Source organism: Scyliorhinus torazame, chromosome 3, assembly GCF_047496885.1.
Source record: "Scyliorhinus torazame isolate Kashiwa2021f chromosome 3, sScyTor2.1, whole genome shotgun sequence".
NCBI classification, from domain to species: domain Eukaryota; kingdom Metazoa; phylum Chordata; class Chondrichthyes; order Carcharhiniformes; family Scyliorhinidae; genus Scyliorhinus; species Scyliorhinus torazame.
Genome location: NC_092709.1, coordinates 67,249,898 through 67,264,592, shown reverse-complemented (window position 1 = coordinate 67,264,592; position 14,695 = coordinate 67,249,898). Strand labels below are relative to the sequence as shown.

Genomic DNA, 14,695 nt, shown 5'->3' with positions numbered 1-14,695 from the left:
CACTTCATTGAATTAGAATAGCTGACATGCAAATAATATTTCAGCGGTTCATCTCTTCAGTTTATATCTCTAATTATTTTAGAAGTAGTTAATTTGCGGCAAATCTGATTTTCACATCCCCCTTAGCTGTAACAATTGATGAAAATATGGAAATGGCTGCCTAACAAACATATAGTAGCTGCTTACACCTGCTGAAATTATGCTGAACAGGATTTTATATAATTTACAGAAGTGGAAGGGCAGGCCAGCTATAACACAGGCCCATTGTTCTCAGGCCTGCAATGCCTTGTAGGGCTCAGGGCAGCCTAACTGTAAGCTTAAAAGACCGTGATCTTCATGTGATCATCTTGTAAATAGTTTTAAAACCACTGCAAATAGTTCTCCCAGTGAGCCAGAGAAGACACAGCCAGAGTGAGACATGGCGAAGATTGAGTTTGGGAATTTGAAGCTAGGTGGGAATTCGAAGCTGGGTTGGGAGGACGTGCTTTTTATCCTGTATAGGAAGTCGGAGGGAAGTAAAACAGGGCCAGAAACAAAAAGTAATAAGGGGGAAAGTGTAAGGCAGAGAAGCCATAGTCAAAAATCACAAAGGGCCACAGTACAGGGTACAGTGACTGAGGAGAGTGTGAAAAGGGAGGTGGCCAATGCAGGATTGAGGGCGTTGTACCTAAATGCGCGCAGTATACGGAACAAGGTAAATTGTTGTGTTCTGCACATTGAAATTGGCCGGTACGATGTTGTGGGCATCACAGCAATGTGGCTGCAAGGGGATCAGGGCTGGGATCTAAATATCCAAGAATATCTGTCCTATCGAAAAGACAGGCAGATGGGCAAAGGGGGCAGGGTTGCATTGTTAGTAAGGAATGAAGTTAAATCGATAGCAAGGAGCGATATAGGATCAGAAGGCATAGAATCTCTGTGGGTAGAGTTGAGGAATCGCAAAGGTAAAAAGACCCTGATGGGAGTTATGTACAGGCCCCCTGGCAGTAGTCCGGATGTGGGGCAGAAAATAAATCCGGAGATAGAAAAGGCATGCAAAAAAGGCAATATTACAATAATCATGGGGGACTTCAATATGCAGGTGGACTGGGAAAATCAGGTTGGTAGTGTATCCCAAGAAATGGAATTTGGGGAATGTCTAAGAGATGGTTCTTTGGAGCAGATTGTGACAGAGCCTACTAGGGAACATGCAATTCCGGATTTGGTGATGTGTAATGAGGCAGACTTGATTAGGAACCCTTAGGGCGCAGTGACCACAATATGATAGAATTTACTCTGCAATTTGAGAGGGAGAAGCTGCAATCAGATGTAACAATATTACAATTAAATAAGGGTAACTACAAAGACATGAGGGAGGAGCTGGCCAGAGTTGATTGGAGAAGTAGCCTAGCAGGGAAGACAGTGGAACAGCAATGGCAGGAGTTTTGGGGGGTTATTAGGGAGGCACAACAGAAATTCATCCCAAGAAGGAGGAAACATGCTAAGGGGAGGACAAGGCATCCATGGCTGACGAGGGATGTCAAGGACAGCATAAAAACTAAGGAAAGAGCATACAAAGTGGCGAGGATTAGTGGGAAACCAGAGGATTGGGAAGCCTTTAAAAGCGAGCAGAGGACAACTAAAAAAAGCAATAAGTGGGGAGAAGATGAAGTACGAATGCAAGCTAGCTAGTAATATAAAGGGAGATAGGAAGAGATTTTTTCAATATATAAAAGGTAAGAGACTGGCAAAAATAGACATTGGACCACTAGAAAATGTGGCTGGAGAAGTAATAATAGGAAACAAAGAAATGGCAGACGAACTATAGTTACTTTGCATCAGTCTTCACGGTGGAAGGCACCAGTGGGATGCCAGAGCTCCAGGAGAACCAGAGGGCCGAGGTGAGTGCAGTGACCATTACTAAGGAGAAGGTTCTGGGGAAACTGAAAGGTCTGAAGGTGGATAAGTCACCTGGACCGGATGGACGACACCCCAGGGTCCTAAAAGAGATAACTGAGGAAATTGTGGAGGCATTAGTGATGATCTTTCAGGAATCACTGGAGGCAGGAACGTTCCAGAGGACTGGAAGATGGCTCATGTAACACTATTGTTTAAGAAGGGAGGGAGGCAGAAGATGGGAAAATATAGGCCGGTTAGCCTGACTTCGGTCATTGGTAAGATTTTAGAGTCTGTTATTAAAGATGAGATCGCAAAGTACCTGGAAGTGCATGGTAAAATAGGACTGAGTCAGCACGGCTTTGTCAAAGGGAGGTCGTGTCTGACAAATTTGTTCGAGTTCTTTGAGAAGGTAACAAGCAAGTTAGACAAAGGAGAATCAGTGGATGTGATTTATTTAGATTTCCAGAAGGCCTTTGACAAAATGCCGCATAGGAGACTGTTAAACAAGTTAAAAGCCCATGCTGTTAAGGGTAAGATCCTGGCAATGATAGAGGATTGGCTGACTGGCAGAAGGCAAAGAGTGGGGATAAAGGGGTATTTTTCAGGATGGCACCCGGTGACTAGTGGTGTGCCTCAGGGGTCTGTGCTGGGACCACAACTTTTTACAATATACATTAATAATCTGGAAGAAGGTACTGAAGGTACTGTTGCTAAATTTGCAGATGATACTGTAGCCATCTGGGATGGTCATGTCCCGATTACAAAATGGACACTTGCAAAGAATACAAGGAGAATTGGACAATACTAAGAAACAAGCAGGTGCAAACTCTCTCTGTTGATTAGAACCTTAAACTCTCAAACAGGACAGAAACTGCCAAGCAATCTACATACTAATGAGCCATCTCCGGGGTCAAAAGGGAAACATTTAGATACACAATGTTAAGGCAGACACCCCGGCGCCAGAAGAGGCGAAAACAAAGTAGACCAACGGTCACTAGGACACGCCCAGCGACCACCCCTCTTGGAGGAAGATCGATATGAATGATTGGGGAAAGACCCAATTAGTTGAGGTCAGTTCAAGGCCCGCCCAAAAGCGCGCGAAGCCCTTTTTAGTATAAAAGGTATTCCCCAAGGGAGAATCTTTCTCCTTTGGCTTTGGCTCTCAGCGAAGAGAGAGACCAGCCTAGCAGCTGCATCAGACCAAGTAAATTCCAAGTCAACGCACGCTACGAGATAGACGCTCCTAGTTGCTACCCTGTAAACAGCTCACCCCTGCAGCCTCAGAACCGAGCAACGGCCATTGTTCCTCTGACTGAGTGGGCACCCGAAGCTAAGTATAGGCTTTAGTAACAACAAAGAACAAAAAACAAAGAAATGTACAGCACAGGAACAGGCCCTTCGGCCCTCCAAGCCCGTGCCGACCATGCTGCCCGACTAAACTACAATCTTCTACACTTCCTGGGAAGTGGTAGTTCAGTTTGTAGAATTTATGCATGAGTAGGTTTGACTGTGTGTAAATAAATGAGCATTGCTTTTGAACTTACTAACTGGTGTATCGAGTTATTGATCAGTATTCGGTTCTGAACCTTGTGGCGGTGCCGAAAGATACCTGGCGACTCTTGAACAAACGTAATTAAACAGAGCTAAATTAAGAAACAGCCAAAGTTAGCAACAATACAAAGATCTGTAGAGGGACAGGTAGTATTGAGGAAGCAAGGGGGCTACCGGAAGGACTTGGACAAGCGAGAAGAATGGGCAATGAAGTATCAAATGAAATACAATGTGGAAAAGTGTGAGGTTATGCACTTTGGAAGGAGGAATCTATGTATATCCTATTTTCTAAATGGGGAAATGCTTCGGAAAGCAGAAGCACAAAGGGACTTGGGAGTCCTTGTTCACGATTCTCTTAAGGTTACTGTGCAGGTTCAGTCGGCAGTTAATAAGGCAAATGCAATGTTAGCATTCATGTTAAGAGGGCTAGAATACAAGACCAGGATGTACTTCTGAGGCTGTATAAGGCTCTGGTCAGATCCCATTTGGAGTATTGTGAGAAGTTTTGGGCCCCATATCTAAGGAAGGATGTGCTGGCCTTGGAAAGGCTCCAGAGGAGGTTCGCAAGAATGATCCCTGGAATGAAGAACTTGTCGTATGTGGAACGTTTGAGGACTCTGCGTCTGTACTCGTTGGAGTTTAGAAGGATAAGAGTGGATCTTATTGAAACGTACAAGATACTGCGAGGCCTGGATAGAGTGGACGTGGAGAGTATGTTTCCACTTGGAGGAAAAACTAGAACCAGAGGACACCATCTCAGATTAAAGGGACGATCCTTTAAAACAGAGATGAGGAGAAATTTATTCAGCCAGAGGATGGTGAATTTGTGGAACTCTTTTGCCGCAGAAGGCTGTGGAGGCCAATTCACTGAGTGTCTTTGAGGCAGAGAAAAATAGGTTCTTGATCAATAAGGGGATCAGGGGTTATGGGGAGAAGGCAGGAGAATGGGGATGAGAAAAATATCAGCCATGATTGAATGGCGGAGCAGACTCGATGGGCCAAGTGGCCTAATTCTGCTCCTATGTCTTGTGGTCTAAGTAATATCGGAATAAAAAGAAGCATTAGCATGTTAGTGGTAACCCAGTAATTGATGTGAAAAAATTGATAAAGAAAGGCTTGCGTTTATATTGTACTTTTCACGACCACCAGATGCCCCAAGTCACTTCACAACCAATGAAGTACCTTTGAAATACAGTCACTGTGATAACACAGCAAGCGTATTTGCCCACAGCAACCAACAAATCGCCAAGTGATAATGACCATATAGCCACCATCAGGGAAACCCACTTTGGCGGCACCGGAAGATCTCACTGGCAAGAGGGGCCAGAAAATCCCACCCCAGGAGTGAGACTCGATCCTGGGGCCTTGTTGCTGAAAATGGCAAAATACTGGCAGCAATACAAATGTCAGTGCTGTGAGTAGGTACATCTCTATTCCAACATGGGTGCAGAGTACAGTTTCATATTCATTGCTTGCAGAAGATATTGGTAAAAGTTCAGTTTACATTCTGGTATTGATATGTTCGCAAACGTTGATACTAAATTCAAGAATTGATTAAAAACAGAAAATGCTGGGAACAGTCAACAGGTCGTAAGACCATAAGACACAGAAGCAGAATTAGGCCATTCGGCCCATCAAGGCCAAGCAACATCTGTGGAGAGAGGAACAGAGTTAACATTTCAGGTCGATGACCAGAATTGGGAAAATTTAGAAATATAATTTGTTCTGATGAAAGATCACAGACCTGAAATGTTGACTTTATTATCTTCAGAACATATGCTTCCAGATTTGCTGATTATTTCAAGTATTTTATTGGAGTCAGAAACATGAAAATGAAAATCGCTTATTGTCACAAGTAGGCTTCAGTGAAGTTACTGTGAAAAAACTCTAGTCGCCACATTCCGGCGCCTGTTCGGGGAGGCTGTTACGGGAATTGAACCGTGCTGCTGGCCTGCCTTGGTCTGCTTTCAAATCGCTGGCTTTGAAAGCAGACCAAGGCAGGCCAGCAGCTCTCTTATGGGTGTCAGCAATGAAATGGGGAGGGGTAGAAAAAGAATGAAAGATCTGTGAGAGGTTGGACGACAGGAGAGATTCATTGATAAGAGAGTTGGTGGTACAAAGCCAAAGAGAGTTGTAAATGGGAGAAATAATGAAATAAAAGATGTGTCTAGAGGGGATGTGAATGACAATGATGAATGTCATCAGCAAAGCAAAGGGAAACAAAATGGGGGCAGCAAACTATCTGAAATTGTTGAACTCAACTTTGCGTCCTGAAGGCTGTAAAGTGCTTCATTGGAACACTGCAGGAGGTTGAGGACAGAGAGGTCAGCGTAAGAGCAAAGTACAGAATTGAAATGATAGACCTTCATGAGACCCAGATCACACTTGCAGACTGAACAGAGGTGTTCGGTAAAGTGGGAAAACAATCAGCATTTGATCTCCCTAATATAGAACAAATCACAATGTGAGTTGTGCATACAGTATGCTAAAGTGAAAGAAGTACAAGTAAATTTCTGCTTCACCTGGAAGCATTATTGGGGCCTTGGGCAGTGAGAAGGGAGGCAGTAAAAAGACAGGTCTTGCATTAGCTGAGCTTGAATGGAAAAATACCAAGGCAGGGAGAGGATGTTGGGAGTAACTAAGGAGTGCAATAGGGTATCATGGACGGAGCATTCCCTCCGAAATACTGAAAGGGAAAGGGGGGAGAAGATGTGTTTGTTGGTGGCATCGTGCTGGAGTTAGCAGAAATGGCGGAGGATGATCTACTGAATATGAGGCTGGAGGGATGGAAAGTGAGGACACAGTGAGGCAAGAACTGATTATGTTTGTTTCTTCTCTGTTTTCTTTTCAGGAAATATTACTGTTGTTCCAATCCTGAAAACCATTGGCTTAGGTCTTGGAGTTTTAATCTGGGCTGCATTTAATCTTCTGATGGGATGGGCAAGTTCTAGGTAAGTCTAAATAGCTACCTGCGCACTTCTGTTATCTGTTACCATCGCTGTCCGCTTTGGTTTAGAGAATACAATTGCAGTGAAAATATTTTCTTATGAGTGAGAGGATTTCTTCCAATGGTGCAGGCCCCCTTCACTGACACTCTTATTACTGTAGCTTTTAATAATGTTTCCAGTTTCAATATCAGTACAAACACATACATGAAGCATCTTACTGCAAATTACATTTCATACGTGGATAGAGTTGGTCTTTAGCTGAGGAAAACCTCAGTCATAATGGTAACATCTGAGATTGATTAGTGTATGAAAATGATAGTCTACGTGTTCTTCTGACATATTTTCAAGTTTTAGTGGTTAGCCCAGGTCTAAAATATCTTCAACTAATTTGGCGAGACAGTCTATTTAAAACTAAACCAAGTGTATAATCCCATGAGCTAGTGCAAGCTGGGATGTTTGGGAACCCTCCGTCCATTGGTCAATGTGTCAGGTTTAATTATTGAATAAAATAAATTACTGCGGATGCTGAAATCTGAAACAAAAACAGAAAATACTGGACAATCGCAACAGGTCTGACAGCATCTGTGGGGAGAGAAAGGAGCTAACGTTTCAAGTCTTGAAGAGACTAGAAGGTTTGAGCGAACTGGAAATAGTGTCAGATTTATACTGTTATGGGGGGGCTTGGAGCAGTGGAGCTGGATAGATGGCCAATGTTAGGTGGAGATTGACAAAGATGTGGACAAAGAGACAAAAGCAATGTAAATGTGATGATTAAGGCTGAGAGGGTGCTGATAGAGGCACATAAAGTGATTGGAATGTGTTAATGGCAGAACAAAGGTGAGCAGCGTGTCAAAGGGCAACTAGGGACAGGAAACAGATGGCCCAATTGGGGTGGGGGGGAGGGGGGACAATGGTGAGGAAAAAACAGATCAGTGGAAGAAATGAAGATGTTGTACCCTCAATAACGACGCTAGAGAGTAAAACGCTTTAATAAGCTAAGAACTAGCCTGGTGCCAAGACGGGTGCTTACTGCGTGTTGCCTGCAAGGCGGCCCCTTATATACGACTCCCAGGTGGGCGGAGCCGGAGGCGGAGTCCCCCAGGGTTCCAAGCCCGGTCTTAAAGGGGACATCACATTACATGATGATAAGGGTACAGTAATACAATAACCGTTCATCACAGAAGATAAATTGATAGCAATAAAAATGGGGTGAAGGTGGAGGAGAGAGTTCACAGTCTAAAGCTGTTGAACTCAATATTACGTCCGGAAGGCTGTAGCATGATGAGGTGCTGTTCCTCCAGTTTGCACAGGGCTTCACTGGAACATTGCAGCAGGCCAAGGACGGACATGTGGACGTGAGTCCAAAGACCGTGAAATAGCAAGCAACAGGAAGGTCTGGGTCCTGCTTGCGGATGGACCAGAGATATTCTGCAAAGCGGTCATCCAGTCTGCGTTTGGTCTCTCCAATGTAGAGTAGACGCATTGGGAGTAGCGACTGCAACAGATCAGATTGAAGGAGGTGCACGTGAAACACTGCCTCACTTGAAAAGAGTGGTTAGACCCTTGGGATGGTGAGCAGGAAGGAGGTAAAGGGGCAGGTGTTACATCTTCTGCGATTGCATGGGAAGGTGCCATGGGAAAGGGATGAGGTGTTCGGGGGTGATGAAGGAAGGAATGGACCAAGATATCCCGGAGAGAACAGTCCCAATGGAATGCTGACGGGGAGTGAGGAGAAGGTGTTTTTGCTGGCAGAATCATGCTGGAGTTGGCGTAACTGGCGGAGGATGGTTCTTTGAATGCGGAGGCTGATGGGGTGAAAAGTGTGAACAAGAGGGGGACCCTATACTCGTTCTGGTAGGGAGGGGAAGGGATGAGAGCAGAGTGCAAGGAGATGGGTCGGACACGGTTGAGAGCCCTGTCGATCACAGTGGGTGGGAAACCACGATTAAGGAAGAATGAAGACATGTCAGCGGCACCGTTTGGAAAGTTGCATCATCGGAACAGATGTGACGGAGGTGAAGGAACTGGGAGAATGGGATGAAGTCCTTACAGGATGTGGGGTGTGAAGCGCTGCAGTCAAGGTAGCTGTGGGAGTTAGTGGGTTTGTAATGGATGCTAGAGGACAGTCTATCCGCAGAAATTGAAATTGAAAGCTCAAAGAAGGGAAGGGAAGTGTTGGAGATGGACCATGTGAAGGTGATAGAGGGTGGAAATTGGAAGCAAAATTAATACATTTTTCCAGGTCTAGACGGGAACATGAAGCAGCACCGAAACAATCGTCGATGTACCGATAAAAGAGTTGTGGGATGGGGTGGGAATAGAACTGGAACAAGGAATGTTCCACATACCCCATAAAGAGGCAGGCAAAACTGGGACCCGTGCGGGTACGCATAGCCACATTAATTATTATTAATTATTTAATACGTCTAGGTAATCTTCAACAAAATGAGAAGGTTTGGCAAGAATGACCATAGAAGACTTTGACAGATTAGCAGAAATGTAATATGACGAATGGAGTAAATGAGGAATGGGAGTATAAACTCCATGAAAAAGCACTTTCTATCGTGGCACAACAGACCTAAAGATGTAATATAGATTATTCCTTGAAACTGTCTGTTCAGAAAGATGATACCATAGAAGTTAATAGTGTTAGGGTTTCATAAATAGCAGCATAGAATAAAAGAGTAAAAATGTAATTGTTTATGGCATTGGTTGGCCATATTTAGTGCTGTATGCAATTTGGATACATTGCTGTAGGACACATAGGCCAGGATTTTCCGCTCTGGCGACTGAGGGCGGAATTCTCCCATTTTGAGAATTCACCTGTTCCGCCTACCAAAATAGCGGGATCCCACGTCAGATTCTGCGCTTGGAAGTTCATTAATTAAACACAAGTGAGTTCCTCTCTGACTCTCCTGGCGGGTGGGCAGCTGATTCCCCTGCCCACCATCAGCTGATGGATTTGAAGGTCCCGGTGTCACAATTAAATACCATTCTGGCACATCCATATCACTCTCTTCAGCCCACCTGTCTTCACCAGACTGCACAGTATGTCAACAATTTACAGGAAAAAGGCTAGCAGCCTCGAGGAATTCTGTTCCTCGATTAAACCACCCTCCTCCCAAGCCCATCAGCTGCGAAGTGCCCATGCTCCATCGGACCTCTACCCACAGCATCTGGTGATTTAATCCATCCCCTTCCAGTGTACGATGTGGTATTGCTTTGACCTCTGTTTGTGAATTTTTCATGCAGTTTTTTTGGGGTCCAGATTCCCTCTCCTCAGTCGTCCTGCTGCCTTCCATTCTTCACCTTCTTCATCCATGTCCTTGTTCCTCTGCCTGTAATCATGAGCCCTTGGCCCACCCCCACCTTGCACAGCCCTCCTTCCACATTGCCTTCCTTGACTCGTACTCCACCCCGGTCGAAGTTCTGGACATTTGTTGCGGCGGCATCATGAGTCCCACAGCTCAGTCCTGTCCAGCTAAACACTGCTGGGTGGCACTAGGTGCAAGGAGATCCCTGCACTCCCCAACCCCAGCTGCTGCACTGATCTGTCTCAGTGGTACAGGAGGGTCCATGGATTCAGCAGCATGGTGCTGTCCATGAAGACCAGTTCGGCATGGAGGTGGAGGCAGGAACTGGTCTGCCCTGGCAGAATGGTGAACAGCACATCAGGAGTAGCATCGCGCAGCATTATGGCAGAAGGTTATTGCACTCACCCCAAAGTTTCTGGTGAACTGAGGACTGCCATGCGCAATGCACTCATTAACAATTAGGTTTAAAGCCAAGGCTGGCATGATGCAAGATTGAAAGACCTGACGGGATGCTGTGGCAGCTATTTTAATGAGCATTCATGAGATGCAAATGACGTATACACCACCAGCCAGCGGGAAGAGTGACCCGCCATTGGGAGAATTGCAACATGATTTTATGTTGTCGGGTTTCTAGCTTTTTGGCTCCCGCCTGATTCATCGTGCTTGCACCACCACCAAACCCGCCATGGACTGGTTAGGAGACTTCCGTCCTAAGTGCAGTGGTGGGCGGGAAAAGCGGCCCATTTCCAGCCAGCCAAAATGGCGGATTTATGTGCCAGATCATCCGATTTTCAGGTCATTAAACATGCATGAGCAGGAAGCATGTTGGATCTCATAGTCGGATGGGCTGTGATTCGTCCACCCCGCCGTGACCTCATCGGATCATCTACTGGGATGCCATATTTGAACTGCACTCGCACGCATCCTTCACTGTGTGCAGATTGGTCGAAGAGAATTATGGTCTTCAAAGGCAAGAGGCCACCAGAGTGCCCCCAAGATCAGAAACAATGTGATGACGTGACTTCTGGATGCAGTGGAGGAACACCAAGATGGCCTTTATACCCCAGTGATGGGAGAAGTAGGTTCAACAGCCTCCCCACTCCGGCTTGGGAGGAGGTGATCAGCACCAACTCAACACAGAAGCGGTCCACCAATCAGTGCAGAAAAAGAATGAATAATCTCATTTCCACCACCAGGGTAGGTCACCCTTTTCCTCAGTCTCAACTTTAACTCTCACAAGGCCATAAGGCATTCACAGGGTTACATTCCATAGGGATCTCACACACCCACAGCACAAGAGACGTCACCACTGATTCTCTTTCACACACTTTGACATCTTCATCTCTTCTCTCATCCTGTGCAGCTCACGTCCTCAGCCCTTACATAGGTTCACTCAGCACCCACAGAAGGCAAGCATCTTTATTATCTGCCTTGGCATCCATCCTGCTCACCGTCTGATCATCTGTATTAATGCAGAACAAGATGGCCCACAACAAAAGGGAGAGACCCAAGAGTGGAGAGGGGTTGCCTGAACTCCGGCCCTTCAATCAGTTTGAATAGAGTAAGGCAAAGCTGGCCGGCAAGGACTGGGGTAATGCCTGCGCTGAGGGTGAGACCAGCATCTCCCAAGCAAGTGAGGACCCATCACTAGCGCATCATTCACCCAACAAACTTGTGAGTGTTTGAAATGTTAATTACTATGCAGCAAAACACATTATCCCTTCACTCTTTGGCAGGCACCAGCGGGAAACAGAAGAGGCTCACTGAAAACCAGCCCCTCAGCCGCAGCCCCCTGACCACTTCAGATGAGGATCCTCAGGAGCTACTAGATGTGGAGCCATCACAGCATTCACCCGCAATCGCCCCAGCACAAAGAGAGATACCTCGGTGGAACCTAGTTGCGGAGCAGGCTCGGGGTCACAATCCGTTGAGCACAGCACAGATTCTGGTCCACAGCATGCCCAGGCAGGGACATTCAAAGTCTCCATCACGGAGGACTGCTGGAGGCCAGAATTCTGCTGTGTTTGAGTCTGTGGGCTCAGTCTGAACACAGATGTTGGAGCTGCAACGACAGAGGCATTAATATCAGGCAGGGTTGTCAAATACAGTCAACAGAATGCAACCAAAAATGGAGAAATCTGTCTGTGTTCAGTCTGAGGTCATTGCACCGACATGCCAGCGCTCTAAGGTCATCATTGGTAGGATGGCGACTGCCATGGAGACCTTTGTCCAGGTAAAAAGGCCTGCAGTATGCCAGGAGTTGCATGCCATTGCTGTAGGCACAGGTAGGATCTATCAGTGGCTAAGTGAGAGGAGGATAGGGCATCTCGACCTCACCCAGGTGCACCTTCTCCTCAATGAGTCAACCAGGGGCCCTTGTGCGCCCAAGGGGAGGAGGACTAACATTTGGACACCTTGGGGCCATGAACCCAAGTGACTCCGAGAGTGTCTAGCTAATCAGATTCCCTTCTGCCTGCGACCCCAATAACTGCAGCTCCACAGGCTGAGGAGGGTGCACCTGCCCCACTGCAGGAGACCCAAACAGGCTGGAGCCTTTCAGCCCTCAGTCCTCCAGAGGACACCCGCCAAGGTCATTACAGACAACACGTAACAGTCAGCAGGTTGCCTCCACGTCTGCTATGGATGTCAGGGGTGCACCGAGACGAGGGTTTAAAAAAAAAAAAGGAAATACCAAGGTTGTGTGGGTGTTCACAATCTGTACAGAGTTTGTATTATTGTAAATAGATCTCCACTCATTCCACTTATTATTTGTGTATTCCTCTTTCAAATGATGCTACGTTTTGTGGTCATTCCAGTGTCACAAATTTCACCCCCTAACTATCCAACCCCTGCACCCACTCCTCGCAGATGTCCCATTCTGTACCTCAGCACCTTGGTGTGTAGAACCATCTCATAACAGTCTCTGTCTGTTCTGTACTCAGTACCGACATGAGTAAAGTTACATCCACAAATAACTTTGTGGTTGGCCAAGGCACCACTCAGATCTGCAGCAGAGGATCATCTGATGTTGAGTCATGAGTGTAGAACATGGAGGCTGCTGGAGTCCCCGATGCTTCTGTATTGTAGAGTGTTCAATTTATATCCTAGATAATAAATGTGAAACACATGGAAAATCTTTCATTGTCCTGCATTTACTTTCCGTCATCCTTGAGTGTGTTTTACTAATGAGCCCAAACTCTGAGCTCTTATGCCCTGCTGCATGTCTGTAGCGTTATCTCCTGTCCACGTGTGCATCTACATATCACCCCATAATGCCCACCCTCCCACCTCCATGTTTTTGAACTTTTGACCTCGCTGAGACACGTTGGTCCTTGCATTTCCTGCTAGATGGTTAGAAATCTGCGACCTAGCAGTTGTGTGCAGATGCCCCAGATGGATGACATGGACATGGGCCCTTGCTTGAAAGTCGCACTGGGAGTAATGCTTAGATGACTACTTTTGACATCCTGCTTTTTAATTTATTTCCTAGCTTCCTATATTCTGCTTGCAGGACCTCATCCCTCTTTTTACCTACATTGTTGCTACCGATATGGACCAGGGTCTCTGGCTGTTTCCCTTCCCCCTTCAGAATTTCCTTCAGCCACTCAGTGACATCCTTGACCCTGACACCAGGGTCATTCTGGTGTCAACATCCCCAATAATCCTTGGTCCCATTATTATAGTCGTGGATATCCCTGGCCTACCCCCTGAACCTTTTGCTGTTGATGTATCGATGCCCACATAGACCTGACCCCTCCCTACCTTGAACCTATTACACTTGACCTACAGAGACCACCCCCCTCCCCCCACCAATGAGACCATCGAATGCCCGCCCCACATTACCTCTTTCCCATCTGCATCTCACCCACAAAAATAAGAGCTGGAGTCAGCCATTTACCCCTTAGAGCCTGCCCCACCATTCAGTTATGGGTGATCTTCTACCACATCTAGCCACCGTCCCACATTATAGCTGTGTCCCTTCATTCTCTAAGTATCCAAGATTTTATCAATCTCCATCTTGAATATACTCTACAACCGTACATCCACAGCTCTCCTGAGATAGAAAATTCCAAAGATTCACTGCACGTTGAGTGAAATTTCTCCTTGTTCATTCCTAAATGGCTGACCCCTTATTCTGAGACTGTGATCTGTGTTCTAGATTCACCAGCCAGGGGAAACATTTTCTCAGCATCTATCCTTTCAAACCTTTCCAGGATGTTATATGTTGATGTTAGATTGCCTCATTCATCCAGGGTCTACTCAGTCGCGCCTCATAGGACGAATCACTCATCCGAATCTAGTGAACCTTTGTTACACTCGCTCTAGAGAAAGTATGTCCTTTCTTGGATAAGGTAACCAGGCCTGCACAAAGTACTTCTGCTGTCGCCTCACCCACATCTGTCTAAATGGCGTAAGACTCCTTTACTCTTGTACTCCAATTCCTTTGCAACAAAAGCTAATGAGCAATTTGCCTTTCTAGTTGCTTGCTGTGCCTGCATGTTAACTTCCTATGATTCCTGTACAAGGGCACCCGAGTTCTTCTGGAGACAAACATTTCCCTGTGTCTCGCCATTCAAAATATATTATGCTTCTGTGTTTTTTCTACCAAAGTATATAACTTCACACTTTACCCTATTGTATTCCACCTGCCATGTTCTTGCCTACTCACCCAACCCATCTGTATTTCCTATGGCCTCTTGTGTTCTCCTGGGCACTTACTTTGATACAGAACCTTGCAATGTCAGAAAACTTTGGTACAATACATACAGTCCCTTTATCTAAATCATTCATGTAGTTTGCAAATAGCTGAGCCCAAACACTGATCCTTATGGTACTAGGTAGTCAAAGTCTGCCAACCCTATTTGTCCTGTTTATTCCTACTATATCTGTCCAATAGCCAATCCTTAATCCATGCTAATACATTACCCTCAATCCCATGAATCCTAATTTTGTGTAATAGCCTCTTATGTGATACATACAACTACAGTTAGCAGGCCTATAAAC

General features: G+C 45.8%; 1 protein-coding gene across 4 annotated transcripts in view; it reads left to right on the top strand.

Moving 5' to 3' along the window:
* Nucleotides 1-14,695, top strand: part of tmem144a (transmembrane protein 144a) — a 123,692-nt gene that overhangs the window by 46,689 nt on the left and 62,308 nt on the right. For all 4 annotated transcript variants that reach the window (XR_011940119.1, XM_072495787.1, XM_072495785.1 and 1 more), the window contains one exon: nucleotides 6,281-6,380. Coding sequence is in view for 3 of the 4 variants with exons in the window: in XM_072495787.1 (XP_072351888.1) it covers nucleotides 6,281-6,380 (100 nt within the window). In the remaining variant the exon portion in view is untranslated. The remainder of the gene's footprint in view (nucleotides 1-6,280; nucleotides 6,381-14,695) is intronic.